A 15,433-nucleotide genomic window follows, 5' to 3' on the forward strand; every position below is an offset into this window, starting at 1 on the left:
TGTGGGCTTGCTGCATTGGTTCTGGACAGCCCTGGTCAGAGAAGGAGGCAACCTAGCATCAGCCTAAAAACCTAGTGGCTTGCTGCAACTGACCTGGCTTTGCTCTACCAGGGGTTTCTCACTTCCCACTCCTTGGTAGTGGGATGGTGAATTTGGTGAGTAATTACAGCTCACACAAGAAAGTTGGAACCAATATCCACTCTGCAGCAGTGGTCCATAGTACTGGTACTCATATGCCTCAAACTTATGTAAATTCAAGCTTTCATGTGTATATATGTGTGTGTGTGTATATATATATATATATATATATATATATATATATATATATATATATATATACCTAGTTGTATTATATGGGAAGGGAGCTATGCTCGTGGTGACCCATCTTTGTATCTCTCAGCATCAAGTTTTTTCTTAAAATCTTGAATAGTGTTTGCACACACTGTTTCTTTGTCTAATTTGTTCCAAGTATCTATCACTCTGTGTGGGAAGCTATTTTTTCAGATCTCTTCTGTAATTATCTTTTTTTAGTTTCTTTTCATGTCCTCTTGTTTTTCCATTGTCCCATTTCAATAAATCATTCTTATCTAAGATTTCCATTCCCTTCATAATTCTATAGATAGTAGGTCTCCTCTTTCCCTTCTTTGTTCCAGAGTTGGTAATTCTAATTTGGACAGTCTTTGTTCATATGTCATTTTGGAAAGAGTTGGTGCCAGTTTTGTTATTGCTCTTTGTATTCTTTCTAATTTTTTTATACATATTCTTTTTGGTACTGGGTGTCCATAGTGTTGCTGTGTACTCGAGTTTTGGTCTTATTAGTGTAGTTAATTTTTTTTTTTTTTTTCTTTTATCATTTCCTCGTCCAAATAGGCAAATGCCACTTTTATTGACCTCAATAAATTGTAGGTTTCTCCAACTATTTTATTAATATGCTTATCCGGGTCAAAACTTTGCTGATCATCACTCCAAGGTCTTTTTCCGAGTTCACTTTTTTTACCTCTTCTTCACCAATTTTATAATCTCTTGATATTCTGTTTTTATTTTTTCCAAATTCCATTATACTGTATAGTGAGCCCTCCTTATATGGTAATTCTTTATCCTGTAAAGTCACAGTTACAGTATTTCGTAATTACTACCCTTGATTCTATTTATGGTAAGAAAAATTCACAGATACAGTATCTGCTAGATATTTTGAAGAGGAAATAGCAGGGAGAAGGTACGTCTGCCATATCCTATTATTACATGTTCTAATGGGTTCGGTATACAGTAATTTCAATTTGTGGTAAAGTTTTCAGGAACACATATGTACCGTATAATAAGGACTTACTGCAGTACATTTCTTGATATTGAATTTTACTTCCCATTATTGAGTCCATTTCCAGATCTTGTTCAAATCTTGTAATGAGTTGCAATCCTCCTCAGTTTTTACTTTCTTTAGTATTTTTGCATCATCTGCAAAGAAATTCATATAACACTCTACTCCTTCATCCATGTCATTTATGTATATGGCAAACATGATCGGGGCCAATACTGATCCCTGCGAGACACCACTTTTCATTTCTTCCCAGTTTGAGAATTTATCTCTACTACTGTACTCTCATTTTCCTTCCAGTCAGGAAGTCTTTCATCCATTCCAATAATTTTCCTCTGATGCCACCTATTGACTCTATCTTCCTTATCAGTTTATTGTGTGGTACCTTATCAAATGCCTTTTGTAGGTCCAGAAAGGCACAGTCTGCCCAACCATCTCTCTCTTGTATTATGTCTATTAATCTTGAATAGAAGCAGATCAAGTTTGTTGTACATGATCTTCCTTGTCTGAATCCAAATTGATTTGGATTCAGTATAGTTTTTCTTCCAAATGTTTAACCCATCTATTTTTGACGACCTTTTCACAAATTTTTGCTGCTGTATTTACCTAGTTGTATTTTATGAGAAGGGGAGCAATGCTCGTGGTGTCCTGTCTTCATATCTCATTTTATCTAGACTTTTTTTAAATTCGTGTATCATTTTTGCATGCACCACATTCTCATCTAACTTGTTCCAAATGTCTATTACCCTGTGGGGAAAGCTGTTCTTTTTTAGGTGTCTTCTATAACTGTCTTTCTTGATTTTCTTTCTGTGTCCTCTTGCATCTCTATTCCATTTTATGAGATCCTCTCTATCAATAGTTTCTATGCCTTTCATGATTCTATAAATAGTTATCAAGTCTCCTCTCTTCTTTGCTCTAATGTCTGTACCTCAAGTTTTGCTTGTCTCTTTTCATATGATAGTTCTGAGAGTGTGGGTGCCAATTTTGTAATTGCTCTTTGTATTCTTTCAAGTTTTTTTTTTTTTTTTTTTTTACTTGGTGACCACGTCATCGCTGCATACTCCAGTCTTGGTCTTATTAAAGTGACCAGTATTTTCTTCACCATTTATATATATTTTCTTCACCATATATATATATTTTTTTCTTCACCATATATATATATTTTTTTCTTCACCATATATATATATTTTTCCTCGTTTAGTTCCAGTTCAACCAATATGTGGCCACTTTTACTTATTAGTGTCTTATATTCAATCTTGTCCACTTTCGGGTTCTGATGTGATTATTAGGTCCAGTCTCAATGGTTCTTCCTCATTTCTATACCTAGTATTCTCTTGTATCCATTGCGTCATTGTATGTTCTATAATCATATCAAGTAGTACATTTCCCCATAGGTTTTCTCCACCATTCACTGTTCCCAGTAGATTTCTTTACAATTAAAGTTACCCATTATAACTATTCTTCCTCCATCTTCCATTATCTTATATAGTGTTATATTTGTGTCTTCTAACATATTGTTGTGTTCTATTCCCATGAAGCTGTTTTAGGAGGCACATAATTTACTACAAACTTCCTGCTCTTCCCATCCCTGTCCTCCACTTTCATCATAATCATCTCTATTCTTTCCATATGTGACATTCCTCACATTTATATCCTTCTTAGTAAGGAACATAACTCCACCCCCTTGTTTTAGCTCTCTGTTTCTAATCCAATAATCATATGCACTGTTGGGTGGTAGTGGACCTTTCAATTTTGTCTCTACAATTCCCATTATGTCCAGTTCTTTTACCTTCAGGTAATCATTCAATTCGTTCAAGCCTGTTATTAAGCCATCTATGTTTGTGCAAGACACTTTTTTAATTTTCTGCTACCTCCATCGTGTTTTCTGTTTACTTTCCGTGTTTTTCTCCCCTGAACCATTTCCTCACTTTCATATCCACTACTCTCCAATAGAATTTCTCTTTTTCTGACTGTTCTTTTCTCATTTTTTTTCCTTAGCTTCTATTCTTTTTGTTTTCTCATCCTCTCTTTCCTCTTTATTAATTTCTCTTTTTATCCATACCTGTTTATATTGATCACTGTGCTAGTTTCCCTGTTTTAGCTAAGATACTCTCTGCTGTCATTTGTGACCTGAATTTGATCTTAATTGGTCTGGTCTTATCTGTATTGTATTTCCCTAGTCTTTATATTTCTTCAATTTCTTTCCCTGTTTCTTGCTGCTCTTGAACTACTTCTAATATCTTGTTTACCTTTTCCTTCTCCTCTTTTACTCTTGTAGTCATATTTGGATTATGCTTCTCTTCCATCCCTAATATAATTATACATTTCTTTTTGTCTGCTAAGTCTCTCTCATCACTTTAATAACTGTGTGTCCTTAGTTTGTTCTTTCATCTGTTGTGTCACTTTATCTTTAAATACAATTTTGTTGTTCTTGGATTTTATTCCAACCCTGTACTTCTTTTGCTATGGACTCTTTATTCTCATTATTATTCTTTAATTCCTTATTCTCATCTTTTACTTCTTTTAAATGTCTTTTTAATTCTTCTATTTATTTAGGTTTTGGTTCTCCTTTAGTTCTTCCAATTTATCAACTCTTTGCATAATCCGTGTAAGTTGGCTGAACCTAGCCTCCCAATGTTCAGTCATTTTCTCTAGTTTTTCCTCTAGAATTGCTAATCAGGGGATGTTGGTACCCCCCCCCCTCTTTAAATCCATGGATATTATTATCTCCACTTTCTATTGTGTTGTTCTTATTTATATTTCTAAACTTAATGCTTTTACCGATATTTTTTACTTCACCTGCATCGTCTGCAGCCCTTTTGTTGACATTTCTTTTGACGTCCAGGAGACCCCATTCCTCACCTTCCTCATTTCCTTCCATTTCCCTTAGTAATCCCTCCCTTTCTCTTTTTTCTTCATCTTCCCACTACACCACAAGCATTCCCCTTCCCTACTAATACAACAAAGGTACTCCCTCATTGGGATCCACGAAAATTTTACTTCTTTTCCGGAGTTCCAATTTTCGCCGTGAATCCAACATACGTGTGTGTGTGTGTGCATGTATGTATATATGTGTATATATATATATATATATATATATATATATATATATATATAATATGTGTGTGTATATATTAATATGTGTATTTACATATATATAATATATATAGCATTAAAATCTACAGCATTTTGACAGTTAATAAATCTTCTTTATATTTTCAAAGTTACTAACAAGGATCTGGCCATTGAGGGGGGTGAACTAATACAAGTTCACAAAAACATCCATTTTAATTAGGGGTGTGCCAATTAATCAGCATTGGCAAGAATCGGCACTTTCTTGGTTAATCAGCATCAGCAAGAATTGGCATTTTTTTTAGAAAGGGATTCAGTATTGGCAATATTTTGCCAATGCCAATGCTGATGCCAATTCAGCAATTCATCTATTATTCATTGCTCTGAATGGCCAGATCCTTGTTAGAAACCATGAAAATACAAACCAGGAAATTATCAACATTCAGAATGCTGTTGATTTTAATACTACTTGTATACAAGAAAATCTACTCCCATATTTTTCAAATACATACATATATATAATTATTTTTTCCTTCTGTCTTCCACTGAAGATGAATGACTGAATGTTGTTCTACAGCTTTTTATTTCTATTCTTTTTCACACTTTTTAATAAGAATCTTTTGGTATGTTTTTATGTTCTTATATAAGAAACAGAATATATTACTTCATATGTATTGCCTGATAGATGTGGAATTTAAATAGAATATATATATATATAGTGAGTACCATAGCTTACAATAGTTTCTTTTAAAGCAATCTGTTCTTGTGCTGTAGCATTAGCTTTATTTTATTTATAAATTTTTCAAAATTATGAATGAAATCTGCTAGAGCTTCGATATATTCTTATATTTATACACAACAGTAGGAACACACATTACAAAGAAAAGTAAAATGTAATTCATTCTAGTGGTTAGCCATGGACATTACTTTTATTAGTTTGTGCAACATTTATAAGTGCCATTTGCAGCAACTTTTCAACACCTCATGCACTTTATACAGAAGAATCTTATTGTTTTGTGTCAGAAATACTAGGTTCTGAAAGGCACAATTTTATAGATGACAGCTGAACTTTTTTATTTATCTATTTTTTATTTTTTATTTTTTTATCTTTTTTTAATAAGTACTAGTGCCGACTTTAGAGAAATGCATTGAATATTCATAGACTAAACCTTTAGATTGGATGAGAGGAGGCAGCTGATTGAAATTTTTACATGATCAGAAGTAAAAGATATAGTACTGTATTTGATACACAGTATTTATAAAGACAAAAAATTAACTCAAGTGGTAAGATTCTCTGAATTATGGTTTTAAAGAGATTTAAATGAAAACATGCTTATGTGCATGTAATGACCATTTTTTATGAAACTTGTAAATTAAATATTAGCACAATTTAGTCATAATTTCACCATCTTTTGTGTTGGCACCCTCACAAACTCGATGGCCCCTTTACAGATTTTTCTTTGCTGATGGAAAGAGCTGGGATAAGATTGGGGTCATCATTTGTATATGGCACTGTCTTGTATTATTTGAGACAGTTGGTATGTTAACCCAATTAGTCCTGGAGCCTCCCTATAGCAAGTAAAATTGTTGGACATTGGCAGAATGAATTCAATGAAGTGGCCACAGGTCATTGACCCCTTCGAGACCATGGTGTACTTATTAGATTTTTGTTCTGGGTAATGCTAGACTATCTTATTCTGTTGAGCACATTGGGTGATGGTCTCAAACAGGACAAGAGGCCTTCCCACTCAAGCTTGTTGAGTCATGTGCCATTACCCAGAAGATCTATAAAGTACTATATGCTATGTTATGGAAGTGAAGAGGTAGATGCTTTGAATTTGTGACATAGCCAATGGTACCAAACTTGTGTTTTCCATTAAAAAAAAAAAAAAATCCAATTGAATACTAGCAGAGTTATTATTAGTGGCCGGTGGTGCTTGTTACTGTAGGCTGAGCGAGCAGCAGCAGAAGAAATCACAGCCCGGGCAGAGAAGGAAAGGTTGGAGGCCGAGGCCAGAAGGCAAGAAGAGCTCCTCATGGCAGACGTTGTTCAGGTGAACAGAGTGCTGGGTGGGGAATTGATTTGTCAGGGTCTGAACAGATGGTCATGGCTATATACAAATATTATCATCCTCTTATTTCAGTTGGTCATTCAGTTTTCAGTTTTAATGTAGACCTAAAAATTACACTTCTTGTAGTTCTGGTTCTAATCTTGGTGATTTGTTGGATTTTTTCTATTATTGTTTTTCAAAATTAATATGTTTACGTAGTTACGACTTTAACCCTTGCAGTTTGCTGAGATTTATTGTCTATAACACGTAATTAATCTTGCTTGATTTGTTTCTCATGTAGTCCCATGACAATCTGGTGACCATTACTTTGGTCTTGTATACCTAAGTTTAGAAACAAATATACATAATATATATTTTTTTAGTCACTGTAGTTAAAGTAGGATTTCTATACAAAAATTAAATGCAGAAGCACATACACTCCACCCTTTGTGGCTTTGCTAGCACCAGATTCAAAACATGCCTTTGCTTCATGCAGATCTGCTTGCTTTATTCATTAGTTTCATAAGCTGTGCATTTTCAGTCATTTCCTAGTATGTGTAGAAAATCCCTGGTGTCTTAAATGTCACGAGAACAAAGTACTTGCATAGCAGGAAGCATGCCATTTCAAGTAACCAGTCACTGCTCTCGAGTATATCACTGAAATTAAATTGAATGGATGTAAATAGTTATGCATGCCTGCATGCGTGTGTACATGTCATGTTTTCATTAAAACATGTCAATGACCATGTTCTTAAGCAACTTCTGGGTACTTTTAGGTCGACAACAGTGCTCGTGGACCAGATGGGCAAGGAACCAAAGCATTTGCGCTGTATGACTACCAAGCAGGTAAGTTCTTATATTAATGTCCACTTACATCTGAATGAAATAGTTTGGTGGTAGTGAAAATAAAATGGTAGCACTGGAGTATTGGGTGCATAGTTTTGTGCAGGCAGTACAGTGGAACTTTGGATAATGAACTTGATACATTCAGTGACTCCATTCTTAAACTGAAACAATTATAGTAAATATGCCAAAGCACTACTGAGCTGGTGGGATTGTGTGTACAGGTGTGTGTATGTTTGTTTACCCTGAAGTATCATTCAGTAACATGAACAAAACTTGTTTGTTAACCAATTTGTTTGTGAAATGCATATTCATTCTCCAAGGTTCAACTGTACTTTGACCCCTTCAGTACGGGCCAAAATCTTGCGGGCAGCATTAGCTGCCAGACGTATGATGTTGCATCATAATACTCGCATTATAAAAATTAAAGTCACCGCTCTGTCAATCGTTCTCTCTTTCACCCGTGAATTTTGATACATACATGTACCAAGGCTTTATCCCCCTTCCAAGGGAGGTAGCCAAAAAGGGAAAGGCATAAAAACACTCCCACCCATTTCATCCCTAAATACACTCCACACCCCTCCCACCCTCCCTCTCATCTGAGCACCTCCTGGATGACGGGTCATCCCTGCACCCTGCCCACCGCCCTGGGTCAGAAGCAGTGTCGCAAGACACAGCACATCCACAGCAAGGCCGCTTCATTTAATCGGCGCCCCCCCTTGCATATAAGGAGAGGACGGGGAGAAATCCCTTCGGGCTGCGTCAAAATTTACTCACACATACTACTCCACCCCCATAGAAAATATAATGAAGCCAGTTTACAGAGTATGGGGGTCACACAAGTACAGCTACAATAAATATAATCAAGACGGCGATATGGCAGCCTTGCGTACCCACTTGCTCATCATGACGCCTACGTAGGCGTCACCGTATGGAAGGGGTTAAGGATTTTAATGGCACACCTACAGATATGTCATATATTCCTTCATTCCTTTATCTTTGACAACAAATCTCCATGCATAGAGGAATGCTTCTCTCTCTTTTCTCTCTCCTCTTTCTTTTTTCTCTCTCTCTTTTCTTTATTTACTTATTTATCTTTCACCATCTTTCCAAACCCACGATACTATATAGACCAGACTAGACATCATTCAGCTTCAAGAATGCCACAGCAAAATGCAGTTAACCCCTTCCATACAATGACGCCAACATCAGTGTTATGAGGCGCAAGTGTGTATACAAGGATGCCAGTATTGGCATCTTGATTATATTTTGTAGTTGTAGCTGAGTAACCCCCGTATTCTGCGAACAAACTTGATCATATTTTCTGTGGTTATTAACCACTTCGGTACAATGATGCCCATATACTGTAGGTGTCATGACGCGTGAGTAGGTACATGAGGATGTTGGCGTCAGCATCTTGATTATATGTATTATTTTTGCAGTTGTACATGAGTTACTCTGGATTCTGTAAACTGGTTTGATCACATTTTCTGTGTTTATTATTACTCAGAGTAAAAGAGGATGAATAATACAGCAGTGACTTTATATTCTATAATGCGAGTAGTGTGATGAATAGTACGTTTGGTAGATGATGCTCCACACGAGAATTTGAGTCAGACAAAGGATTTACAAAGGCGGAGCTTGCCGACAGGAGACCTTTTGGTCCATATCTAGGTCGGATGCAAAAAAAAAAAAATCATAATAATAAATAAATGAATGAATATAAGATATAAAGATGTAAATAATAAATAAAATACATATAGATGCATAGGTATAGTTAAATAATAAACAAACAGGTAAATAGTAAATAATAATAAATTGACATATAACTAATAATAAATGAGAATCAAGCAAATACTGATAAACAGATAAATGATAAAACAAATAAACAAATAATATAAAATAAATTATAATCATTACAGCATCTTGCTTAGGTGTTTATCTAAATGATTCTTAAAGCTTCGAACTGAACTACATTGTACTGCCTCTGCAGGAAGTTTATTCCATTCATTAACTACATGGTTGGCAAAGTTGTTTCTACCCACTTCCAAATTAAATCTATTTCCAGACAGTTTCAGACCATTGTTTCTTGTCTGATTCTCATTCAGTGTGAAAATATTTTAACTTTTGATGTCATTCCCTTTAGAATTTTAAAGACCTTTATCAAGTCACCTCTGAGTTTATGCTTTTTTACAGAAAACAGATTCATGTTTTAGTCGATTTTCGTATGATTTATTTTTCATATTTGGAATCAGTTTTGTGGCTCACCATTGTACTTTTTCCAATCTGTCAATGTCTTTAATGAGATTCGGTGACCATACAGAAACAGCATATTCCAAATGTGGACGAACTAATAATTTATATAGCTTGTTAATGAGTGATGGACTTTTGAAGTCAAAAGATTGTGCAATCAGTCCTAGAATCTTATTTGCTTTCTCAGAAGCTGAAATATACTGCTTGGATGATTTGTGATCATTACTGATAATTACACTGAGATCTTTTTCACTATTCACCCCGTCTGGGGTATTGGCTGCATGTTATTGTGGCAAAGTAGCATGCAGTTGATACTTTAGGGTCTATATGGGGCGCCCCCTACAGACCAGAGCCACACATCATTTTGTCTATGATAGAGGAAAAATCTGTTCATAGAGAAATGATGACACTTTTATACTACGACTGTCCCTCCGTTATGCTGTCCCCCAACCCCTTGTTGCTGTCCTGTACCATTTCTCTGAGTATTCATTTTCTGTTTTTGCCGACCCTGACTTGAGTCGTAAAAGGCGACAAAAAAGGGACGGGGGATGGGATTAGGGGTCCTACACCTGTAGCCCCGAAAGGGGACATTCCTAAAAACAAAAGAAAAGGCATAAGAGGGTCTGGGAGTTTTCCAACCAGTACCCTAAGGTTTGGGTCTTTTAATGTGCGTGGATGTGGTACAGATTAAATTAAGAGGGAAGAGATTGGCAGTATGTTTGTGAGAAGAAAGATGGATGTGCTGGCTTTGAGTGAAACTAAAATGAAAGGAAATGGCAATTGAGTTTGGGAGTGTATCAGGGAGGTACTCAGGAGTGAAGAGGGGACGAGGCAGAGAAGGGGTGGCTATACTACTAAGTGAAGAGATCAGTAAGCGGGTAGTGGAGTGGAAGGAGGTTTCATCAAGGTTGATGTGGATGAAGGTGAAGCTGGGAAGGGAGATGTGGGTTTTTGTAAGTGTGTATGGACCTGGTAGTGAGAAGAGTGTAGAGGAAAGGGAGGCTTTTTGGGTAGATATAAATGAGTGTATAGAGTGATTAGGGAGAAATGTCAATGTAGTTGTATTGGGAGACCTTAATGCTAGGGTAGGAAATGAGCCAATAGACGGAGTGATTGGGAAGTATGGAGTTCCCGGTAAAAATCGTAGTGGAGAAATGATGGTGGAGATGTGTCTTGAAAGAGAGTTGATGATAGCTAATACAGTATTTAAGAAGAAAGTCAAGCATAAGTACACATGGGAGAGAGTGGTGGATGGAAGGGTGGCAGATAGAGCGTTAATGGACTATATAGTGGTGACCAGGAGTATGGTAGGAAGAGTTAAGGATGTACATGTTCTAAGGGTAGAGCGGGGGAATATCAGATCATTTTCTGGTGGAAGGTAAAATGAGAGTGGAGAATAGGTGGAGAAAGAGGAAAAGGACAGAAGGTAGGGAGGTACTTAGAGTGAACTGCTTAAATGAGGAAAAAAAGGAGAGTGAGTTTAAGAAGAAACTGAAAGAGGAGTGGGAGGGAGTAAAGGATAGTGGAGGAGGAATGGGGATGGTTCAAGGAGGGAGTCATAAGGTGTACAAAGATAATGTGTGGAACAAGGAGGGCGGGAGGAAAAAGAAGGAAGGGTAGTGAGTGGTGGGATGAGGAAGCAAAGAAAGGTGTAGAAGAAAAGAAGCAGGCATTCATAGATTGGCTGCAAATTAGGATGAGGGAATCGTATGAGAGGTACAAAGTAAAGAGAAAGGAAGCTAAGCATAAGATAAAGGAAGCAAAGAGAAGAGCAGATGTGAAATGGGGTAAGAGTATGACAGAAAATTTTGAAAGCAATAAAAAGATGTTTTGGAAGGAAATTAAAAAAGAAAAAGGAGGCAAACCAAATAGAGAGGACAAGGTAAAAGGTCCAGATGGAGAGATGATAATGGAAGAGAAGGCAGTGAGAGAAAGGTGGGCAGAGTATTTTAGGGAGTTGCTAAATGTGAAGGAGGATAGGGAGGGAAAGGTAGTTGCAGTGGGAAGCGCTAAGAAAATGAGTGATGAGTGAGGAAAATGGAGGAGAAATAGGGAAGCATAAAGTGAAAGCAGCTGTTAAGAAGATGAGAGCAGGTAAGGCACCTGGTCTGGATGGATGCCATATAGAATGTCTGAAGAAAGGAGGTACGGTGATGGTGGACTGGCTGGTGAGGTTGTATAAAGTTTGTTTGAGAGAGGGTAGAGTGCCGGAGGACTGGAGGAGTGCCTGTATAGTTCCGCTTTACAAGGGAAAGGGGGACAAGTGTGAGTGTAGTAGTTTCAGAGGGATCAGCTTGTTGAGTGTAGTTCGGAAGGCGTATGAGAGATTGAGAGAATTAGGAGAGGAACAGAGGGAGTAATTGGTGAGGAACAGTGCAGGTTTAGAACAGGTAGGGGTTGTGTAGATCAGATCTTTGTGGTAAGACAGATATGTGAGAAAGCTATAGGAAAAGATAAGGATGTTTTTTGGGCTTTTATGGATCTGGAAAAGGCTTATGACAGGGTAGATAGGAAGGCACTGTGGGAGGTACTGCAGATATATGGGATAGGAGGTAAGCTGTTAAGAGCTGTCAAGAGTTTTTACAAGAGTAGTAGAGCTTGTGTTAGGATTAGAAATGGAGTGAGTGAATGGTTTGAGGTAAAAGTGGGACTTCGTCAGGAATGTGTTATGTCACCCTGGCTGTTCAATCTTTACATGGATGGGGTGGTGCGAGAAGTGAATGCAAGGGTAGTGGGTCAGGGGTTGGAGATGATTAAAGAAAATGGAGAAAAGTGGGAGGTGAGCCAGTTGTTGTTTGCTGATGACACTGCGCTTGTAGCAGGATCAGAGGAGGGATTGAGGAAGTTAGTGAGAGTACGAGAAGGTCAAGGCATGCAATCATTTCCTTCCATTCCTTTCCCATCCACCACCCTTGTTTCCCTCCTATCTTAGCTCCTCGTGGATGGAGGAACAATGATAGATACTCTTATAGGTAAATGCCCCCACCCAATCACTGCCAAGGCCATTTCAGGGATGGTGAAGGAATAGATAATTGTACCCCTGTATACTTCAGTCATTGTCTTACCAATACCACATTTGATGGAGCGACGTCTGTTAACCCCTGGATGGGTGTGCCTTGACTTGACCACCTTCCTAATAAGGGGGAAAGGACCATTAGTTGTATGTAGAACTCTTAACGGGTCTCAGGAACAAAATAAACTTCTTGCTAGAAATAGCCAGTGAATAGAATTAACTTTTGTCCTTAAGTTCACATATCTAATGTTTTCATTTCAGAGATATTTTCAAAATTATGATCATGTTTTGATGTAACCAGGATTTGTATTTGTTTCCAACAGCTGACACTGATGAAATATCCTTTGACCCAGATGAAATCATTACCAACATAGAAATGGTAAGGAGTATGTATTTATTTATACATAGAGGTACGGTATGTGTAATTCATAATTGTTACCTTGAGTTTCACTGACTAGAAACCCAGTACCCCACAGTGGTTGGCAACAGTCCTTGGGCCCTCCCACAGATATCTCTGGGAAGTACCTCTAGATTTTTTTCTATGTTTTATTAGTGTGGGACTGTTTCTATATCATAAGCTGATAGTAGGATGAGGAGGAGAGTAGCATTTGTCAGCAGTCATTCCCCATGTATAATAAAGGTGCAAGAAATACAGTTTAAATTGATAGAAATCCTGGGAACAATCTGGAAACCCAGTGTCAGCCCTTCAGGGTTGTACCTCCTGATAGAGGTGAGGGAATTGACAGGTTTTGAAAATAAAGAGCTCTGCTGCCCAATCAGCAGGACCACCACAAACAGGTAAGTCATTGCCATTTGTGTGATTATTATGTAAGTTTTCACAAAAATGGACCCAATGTGAAATTGCTAATCTCTGCAACCACAAAACACCCGTGAATGAGATACATGCAGCATGTGGAGGGCATATAGAGCATTTATGATATGGTTAATAAAACTTGATAACCCACTAAATGTCCCTATGAAGAAATATAATTTATTAAAATTTGATCCATCTTTTTCAAGCACCCAGTATTATAAATGAAACTTGTTATAATTGTAGATTAATCCTGCTGTTATGATAATGGTGTGACCAATATCTAGTCCATTTCCGAGTTTTAGTACGAGGATATGCAAAAAAAATTATTCTGTGTTGATTTGTAGTCTGTTTTTCTTTGTCAGGGCTACTCATTTAATGCAGAATGGGTGGGAGTGGATTTATGCCTTTGTTTTTTGGCTACCTCCCTTGTAAGGGGAAAAAAGTGTTTGGTGTATGTATTTGTACTCGTTTAATATTCCAGTACAGAAAATATTTTACTATTATTTCAGTTTTATAATAAAATTGTATTTACTCCATTCTGAAGATTGATGAAGGTTGGTGGAGAGGATGGTGCAATGATCAATATGGACTATTTCCGGCCAACTACGTTCAACTGATCAACCCAGGAGAATCAACAACAAAAACACAATAATGAGCAGTTGCTTCTGTGATGATCCACACCACATGGTGGTCTGGTTAATACCTCTGCTACTGCTCTTCCTAACCATGTGATCAAAACAGGAACTTGGACTGGATGATACTTTATATTTGACTTAGGAAGATTAAGGACAATTATAAAATAGCTGGAGAAAGCCACAGTCCACCTGATATATTTGTAGATGCATGTTTTGATGAACATAGTCCAATTCAGGTATCAGAGTATGATAAATGCATCAGAAATGTTCTTAGTGGCGATAGATAATCACCTGCCCCTTCCTTGCTTGTTGCCAAATGATCAATCCACAACTGGTCAGAATTTGTTGTTACATCTTGAGGTTGTTGCCTTGTACTTGAGACTATTTTGTACCCCTGTCAGAACCAGTAAATATTTAATTTTTTTATACTGTAGATGATAAGGTATAAAAAATGGGTATATGAGAAGTGGGTCATGGACACTATGCATTTGTTTATTGTAGCACAAACAGGAAAGCCTTCATCATTGTAAAGTTCCCAGAATAATTTTTAGTAATTGTACAGGTTTTATTCCATATTTACTCTTGAGGCAGTAGGATACTTTTATTTTTTAATTTCCACATTATCATCTATGTTTTGTCCAGTTATATGGATTTCCAATGATTAAATTGTGATTTGGTGTGTGGAAGATGTTTCCATTTTATAATTTTTAACATTTTACCATACTGCAGTTCATGTTTGGAACTCACAATGAAAAACGATTCCTATCCACTTTATATTTAAGGTGAAATAAAGAGAAATAAATAGATGACATAAGAAGATTTATTTATATGCAAATCATTTAATGCTACCATTCTTTGTACAATACGACATAGGCATATGTACACAAAAATACTGTTGTATCCATATACAACATCCCTTATCAATAATTTTCAAAAAGTTCTTCTAAATTAATGTAGTGAGCTTTTGGGTTAGAGGGTACCCTATAGCCTCCCACAGTAGGAACCACACCAGGTACATGACGGCTTAAATCTGCAACAAGGCAACTATTGACTAAACACTCGGTTGTAAGAATGTTGGTGCCCAGAATCTACTACACAATGACCCAAATGACCGCAGTGAAACAGTGGTTCCTCTGTTTGGAGGAAGGGTGACCCATTCTTTGTATACGCTATGCTTAGTCTTGCTAGTGTATCAGTAACATCCACTCTACTACTGTACACTAAACTATCATCACCAATGAAAAAATAAAATTAAAAGATATTATATATCCACAATAAGATCAAGGAGTTCAAATACAACTTACACCTTTTTTTTCACAACATCTACTGGACTTTATTCTGTCAAAAAATATTACTTACAAGAGAAATTCTGCTGATGCTGAAAAAACTAAGCCATATGGGAACTTAAAATAAAAGATTTACAAAATTATCTACAGACCT

General features: G+C 36.8%; 1 protein-coding gene across 6 annotated transcripts in view; it reads left to right on the top strand.

Moving 5' to 3' along the window:
* Cortactin (cortactin) overlaps positions 1-14,799 on the top strand; it is an 85,745-nt gene extending 70,946 nt beyond the window's left edge. For 5 of the 6 annotated variants that reach the window (XM_076185119.1, XM_076185123.1, XM_076185125.1 and 2 more), the window contains 4 exons: positions 6,334-6,438; positions 7,212-7,281; positions 12,868-12,923; positions 13,903-14,799. In XM_076185119.1, coding sequence (XP_076041234.1) covers positions 6,334-6,438; positions 7,212-7,281; positions 12,868-12,923; positions 13,903-14,010 — 339 coding nt within the window. In that variant the 3' untranslated portion in view covers positions 14,011-14,799. The remainder of the gene's footprint in view (positions 1-6,333; positions 6,439-7,211; positions 7,282-12,867; positions 12,924-13,902) is intronic. The other variant, XM_076185124.1, reaches the window with a different exon arrangement.
* Positions 14,800-15,433: the final 634 nt, after the last annotated feature.

The sequence above is a fragment of the Oratosquilla oratoria genome, chromosome 5, assembly GCF_046742065.1.
Source record: "Oratosquilla oratoria isolate Oo_2021 chromosome 5, ASM4674206v1, whole genome shotgun sequence".
Classification (NCBI taxonomy): Eukaryota; Metazoa; Arthropoda; class Malacostraca; order Stomatopoda; family Squillidae; genus Oratosquilla; species Oratosquilla oratoria.